General features: G+C 50.4%; 1 protein-coding gene across 5 annotated transcripts in view; it reads right to left on the bottom strand.

Annotated features, from left to right (window-relative positions):
• The window catches only part of GDAP1L1 (ganglioside induced differentiation associated protein 1-like 1), a 28,862-nt gene extending 23,157 nt beyond the window's left edge, over positions 1-5,705 (bottom strand). For 2 of the 5 annotated variants that reach the window (XM_006839278.1, XM_006839275.1), the window contains exon 1: positions 5,447-5,705. In XM_006839278.1, the coding sequence (XP_006839341.1) occupies positions 5,447-5,626 (180 nt within the window). In that variant the 5' untranslated portion in view covers positions 5,627-5,705. The remainder of the gene's footprint in view (positions 1-5,446) is intronic. The other 3 variants (XM_006839277.1, XM_006839276.1, XM_006839279.1) reach the window with 3 other exon arrangements.
• Between the last annotated feature and the right edge of the window lie 295 nt (positions 5,706-6,000).

Genomic DNA, 6,000 nt, shown 5'->3' on the forward strand with positions numbered 1-6,000 from the left:
CTAGCATCCTTTGGTACCTGAAGTTCCCCCAGTGGTGTGTTTTATGGGTGAGGCTCTCTCCCATCCAGAATCTTGTTCATGAAGCAATGGTGATGGGCTAGATTGGTATCCCCGCCTTGCCATTTAGTTGCTGTGTAACTTTATAATAGACACTTAGAGTCTCTGAACCTCAGGTTTTTCCTCTCAGATACCTTTTTTATATAACACCAGATGGCTTACAAGGGAGCCCTGCTGGTGCAGTGGTTAAGGCATACAGCTAATAATGGAAAAGTTGGTAGTTTGAATCCACTCTTTGGAGAAAGATGTGGCAGTCTGCTTCTGTAAAGATTTACAGCTTTGGAAGCCCCATGGGGGTAGTTGGAATCAACTTCATAGCAATGAGTGTAGGCATGGTTTACAATGGATCACTTTTCAAAACTTATTTATTGAGTGCTAGTGTGTGCCTGGATTCCTAGTGTGGCACTGTAGGATCAGCACTGGACTGCGATCCACAAGGTCAGCAGTTCAAACCCACTAGTTGCTCCTCAGAACCCCTATGCAGGGTTTTTATGAGCTGGAACTGACTCCACAGCACACAACCACCACCAATACGTGCCTGGCTTTGTTCTAAGCACTGGGGACTCAGCAGTGAACAAGATAGGGAGGGATCTCTGAGAGATCTTCTAGCAGGGTCAGACAGACAATAGTGGTATAGTTGCATGGGATGCTAAAAAATGGCGAGTGCTTTGGGAAAAAGAAAGAACAGAGGTGGGGAAGGGAATCATGGGTATCAGAGGATTGGGGAGATGAGTGGTGGTTTTGAATAGGATGATCCACCAGGGTCTCCTTCTCTGAGAGGGTGCCACTTGAACAAATATATAAAGGAGGCGAGGGAGGGGTCCACTCAGGTATCTGGGGAAAGGGTGCTCTGGCAGAGGGAACAGTCCATGCAAAGTTGCTAAGATGAGAACAGGCCTCCCCCATTTGGAAGCCAGCATCAAGGCCATTGTGGCTGGAGCAGAGTGGACAAGGGCGGGAACTTGGTGGGGTGATGAGAAGAGGAGGGCAGGCAGAATTACAAGCACAGGGGGCTGCTAACCAAGACTCCCCCAGACCAAGAGGTCTATAAATACATTCAGGGAGCCCTTGAACTTGGATGGGGAAAGCGATATGTTTATTTTCAGTCATCTCAAACTGACATGTAGCATTTCCTTCAATTATGCATGTAGGCGACAAAGCATAGTAGTGTTAGCAGCGCCTGTAATCTTGTCATCGCCAGAAATCACAGAGATTCTCATTGCTTTGCGGTTGTGGCAATCACCTCGAAATGTCACATACACGCATCACGACTTCCACACAACAAACGCTGTTAGACGTGCCATTGGACCCTGTCCTATAATGGGTTAATTTAGAAACACATAGTGTTACATCACACATTTGTTTAAAAAATGTTTCCATAGCTGTACTTGAGTATAATTGGTTCCCTTTCTATTATTATAGTAACCCTGAATATTTTACTTTATTCTGAGAAGGACTCATATGCTTTCATTGACTGGTATGGGGCCCAGGGCCCAAGTGAGGCTAGAACCCTGAAGCAGGGCCTGATACCAGTCTGAGAACTCCGGCTTTTATCTGGAGGGACCTGGGGAGCCACTACAGGCTTTTGAGCAGAGGAGTGGCAGATCTGCAGCACAACTGCCCCCACCAGCTCTCACCTGTGAGTCTTCTTTGGGAGGGTGGGTAAATCGTCAAGTGTGGCACACACTGGTGGAACAATGCCCAAGAGCTTGAAAGGTAAGATCAGGAGACTTGCCTAGCAGTACCAAGAGCTGGACCTCTTACCCTTGGGGGCTGAAGTCTGGGGCAGAGTTCCCCACAAACGTATTCAGGACAGGACAGATACAGAGAGGATGGGATAAGAGAACCTTGAAGCAGGCTTGCTGTTGGGGAGTCAGTGGTGGCCCTCAGAAACATTCACTATGGTGGAAACAATAGCAACGACCTCAGTAATAATAACTACCTCATTTAGCATTTCTCTGTGCCAGGCACTAAGAACTTCACCTGTGTTAACTCATGTAATACTTACCACAACCCCACTGGGTAGTTACTAGTATTATGTTATTATGTTCATTGTGCAGAGGAGGAAATGGAAGTACAAACACAGGAAGTACCTTGACTTTGAAAGATGGGCTGGTGTGAGGATAGAGGGCTGCATGGAGGCTTGGGCACATGAAGGTAAGACAAGTCTATCTACCTGTGGAGGGAGAGAGGCAGGTTGTAGCAAACATCTAATCTGCTTCCCTGTTGTGGAAACTGAGGATCAGGACTCATGGGAAGCTACACAGGAGTCCTGGTGTGGCCCTGTGGGTTCATGAGCTAGACTGCAAAGTCAGTTTGAACTGCATGATTGGTGGTTCAAGCTCACCAGCTGCTTCTTAGAACCCTTATACAGGATTGTTATGGGTCAGAACTGACTTGATGGCACTTAACAACAACAACAATTACACAACTAGTTAGTGGGAGAGCCAGCATTAGAATCCTGGTCTCTTGACTCCCTCACTTTTTGCTCCACTCTGACCCTGAATGTTCTCCCCTCAAAGAAGGAAGAGAAGGAGCTTGGGTACAGAAACAGCCTTAGAAGCATGTTAACATTTATCCAATTGATTTGGAGCCTCCTCCAAACCCCACGGTCCCAAATGATCACTCATGATGGTGCCTGCAAGTCTACTATTAGCGTGTAATTTAAAAAGACATTGTGTTTAGTGTGTGACTGTACATGATACCATTTAATCTTCACAACCCTGCCCAGACATACAAGGAAGCAGACACTAGGAGAGATGATGATATTTTACAAAATCACATAGCTGAGAAGTGGCTGATGGGAGTTGACCTGACTCCAAAGCCCATGTCTTTATTAACCACAGTATCACTTACTGAGTGCTTCCTGTGAAGATACTGTTCTAGGTGATTCACATGGATACATGTGGTCAACACTTACAACAAGCCTGCCAGGAGGTACTGTTTTTACTCTCCTTTTGCAGAGGTGAGAAGTTGAGGCATTCGAAGGTAAAGCAACTTGGCCAGGATGACCACCAGTTGGTCACTGATGGAGCTGGGATCAGAGCCTGGATATTCTGGCTCCCAGAATCTGGGCTTTTGACTCCTTCTCTTTCCTGATGCCCTCTGAGTCTGAAAGGGTCTCCAGAGCCCTGGTGGAGCCACCATCATTCCTAGAGGGAGACTGTTTTCAATATTATGAGTGTCTGTGCAATCAAAGACAGGATTCTCAGATTGTCCACAATAGGGACAGATCCTTGTATGCAATGAAGTCCCTTCAGATCTGGCGAAAGCAAAGATAACTTGCCTGACAAGTTTCTACTATGTGCCAGTCATTTAACAAATACACATACATACTCTCTAAATGTCCCAGCACCTCTGGAATTCTGCAGAGTAGGTTGAAGAGTCTCCTTTTTTTCAGATTAGGATGCTGAGGCACAGAGAGGTGAAGTGATTTGTTGAAGCCCACATATCCAATAGGTGGCCAAGCTGAGATTAGAATCAGGACCATTTGACTGCAGAGCCCATGTGCTTTCCTCCAAGATATACTGGATACCCCACTTGACTCACAGGCCCCTGGGCCAGGGGAAGACCCTGGGAGAGGAGGCAGTCGGATGCCCAGGATTGATTGATGAGGGCTGGAGACAAAGTGGCTTTATCCCTAACTAAGAGGCTACTTTAGCCCTGAGCTCAGGATGAACAGGAAATATTTCCTGGGTGTAAGAGCAAGGTGGTGGTGAGAGGTGGGTGCTGCCTGCCCCCTGCCCAGTTCCAGTCATATGCAGTATGACTCTTGAGGCTCTGAGTAGAAAAAGAACCTTGAATTTCACAATCAGCATGATGGATCTTCAAACCCCTCAGCTCCACACAGGCACTCAGCAAGCATGTGCAAAATTCATGGATGTGTCCAAGTGTGACCTTGGCTAACCCTGACCCTAGCACTTTAATGATATCACAACATCCATTACTAACAGAACCTTGACCCTGATCCAGGTACCACATCAACACTGTTTTGTTCATCTTCTCATTTCACACTTACAATAACCCTGTGAGACATGTATTGCTATTTGCCCCATTGTGCAGATTATAAAACTGAGGCAAATTAATCTATCCAAGATCCCCAGTGAGTTAGTGGGGAAGATGGATCACCTATTGGGACTGTCTGGCTTCAGAATTTATCCTCTAAACTAGGATTACTAGAAGGGTGGTCCGTGGACCTGCTGCCTAGAAGCTTGTTGGGAATGCAGCGTCTTGGGCTCTACCTCAGACCAACTGGACTGGAATCTCTGGGGTGGGTCCAGTAGTATGTGCTTAAGCCAGGATCATCCGGAGATTCTGATACACGCTCAAGTTTGAATGCTAAGTTATACTGCCTCTTTTAACAATAGCCCTGAGGAGCAGATGGCATGAGAAGAAGTAGCTACTATTATTGTTGTTCCCATTTTCCAGGTGAAACAGAGGATCAAAGAAAGGTCATATGATCAATGAGCCTGAACTAAGATTCAATCTCTAGTCTTCTTGTCCCAAGGCTCTTTGTCTTTACAGAATTTGTTTCTGCATTTGGAAAATGGGCGAAAGGAACAAAAGGATTCTCCAGAAGAACCGGAGGGTTGGTCTGCTTAGGCCCCAGCAGGACCCTTCGCTGGGCCCTGGCCATGGTGCTGAATTCGTGCCCCAGCCGTGGGACAGGCGCCCAGGGTGGGAGATTGAGCCCCTAGAGGCGCCCCAGTCTCAGGCGCAGCCCCAGGCCCTCACCCCAGAAAGCGGGAACCGAGAACACAGCACCAGTCTGGATTTCCAACTGCCCCCACCTCCCCTAGATCTGAGAAGGTGAAGAAGGTTCAAGACCACCCTGTGCCTTTAAGAGCAAAACACACATCTCACCGGCCCGAGCCGAGCCGAGCTAGTCTGAGTGGGTGGATTAACTCCTTCGTTCCCAGCTCAAGATAAGGAGGTGGGGGGAGGTTGGGGACCGCCCTCCAAGCCCCAGTCAGAAGAAGGTGCCCAACCTGGCAGAGGGGTACAAGGCTGTGGTCTGGGGACCGGCAGTGTCTGGAACAGCATCGCGCAGGGAGGGCCTGCTTGGGGATCCCGGGACTGGAGGCTGGACCCCGGGAAGCGCTCCTCCCCCCTCTCCGCAGCAACCCCCTCCAAGCAGGCCGGCTCCCAGCAGCGCCCATTCCCTACCCCTAGCCTTTGTCTGTCTTCTCAGCCCCCTGACAGGTCGGGTCTTTCTGGGAGTGAAGGAGGCAGAATGGAAGCTCCGAGGGCCCAGATAGGGCCAGTATCTCCCAGCCCTCTGGAACCCCCAAGCCTCATTCTCCACCCTCCAGTCTCTGGGCAGCCCTCTGGCCCGCAACCCTCCCTAGCCCTCTGAGCCAGCAGGCGCACCGGCTCCCTCCGGCTCTACCTTCTGCGAGCTGAAGGACTGGGTCCAGTGGTACAGAACCAGGCTCTCCTTGGGCCAATGGGCGGGGCTGGCCGCCTCCGGCGCGTCGAGGGCCTCGACTGATTTGGCTGCATCGCTCTCCAGCGCCGAGATGGGCCACCAGCTGCAGTTAGTGGGGGTCAGGTTGTTGGGGGTCGCCATGACAGCCCGGGATCAGAGTGAGGGAAGGAGGCTCCGGCGGGCGGCGGCGGCTCGCTCTCGCCCAGCATCACATGGCCTCGCCGAGCCTGCCCCTCTCCTTCCCCCCCTCCTTCCCTGCTCCGTGAATGTCATTACTCACTGGGCCAAGGGGGGAGGGGCGAGGGGATCCCGGGAGCTCCTTCCCTCCCCTCCCTTGGTCCGCCCCTGGCCCGCGCCCGGAAAGCCAGCCTGCCTTATCCGTAGGGCTCCTAGGAAAGGTGTGAGGAGCCCTAGCAGGTGGGCCATGTCCCCTAACCAACTCTTATCTGGCCAGTCACGCTGCCGAGATTCCACCATTGTAGACACACCTTGTGCCTCCCTACAACTGATGTTCT

This window comes from Chrysochloris asiatica, unplaced genomic scaffold, assembly GCF_000296735.1.
Source record: "Chrysochloris asiatica unplaced genomic scaffold, ChrAsi1.0 scaffold00023, whole genome shotgun sequence".
Taxonomy (NCBI): domain Eukaryota; kingdom Metazoa; phylum Chordata; class Mammalia; order Afrosoricida; family Chrysochloridae; genus Chrysochloris; species Chrysochloris asiatica.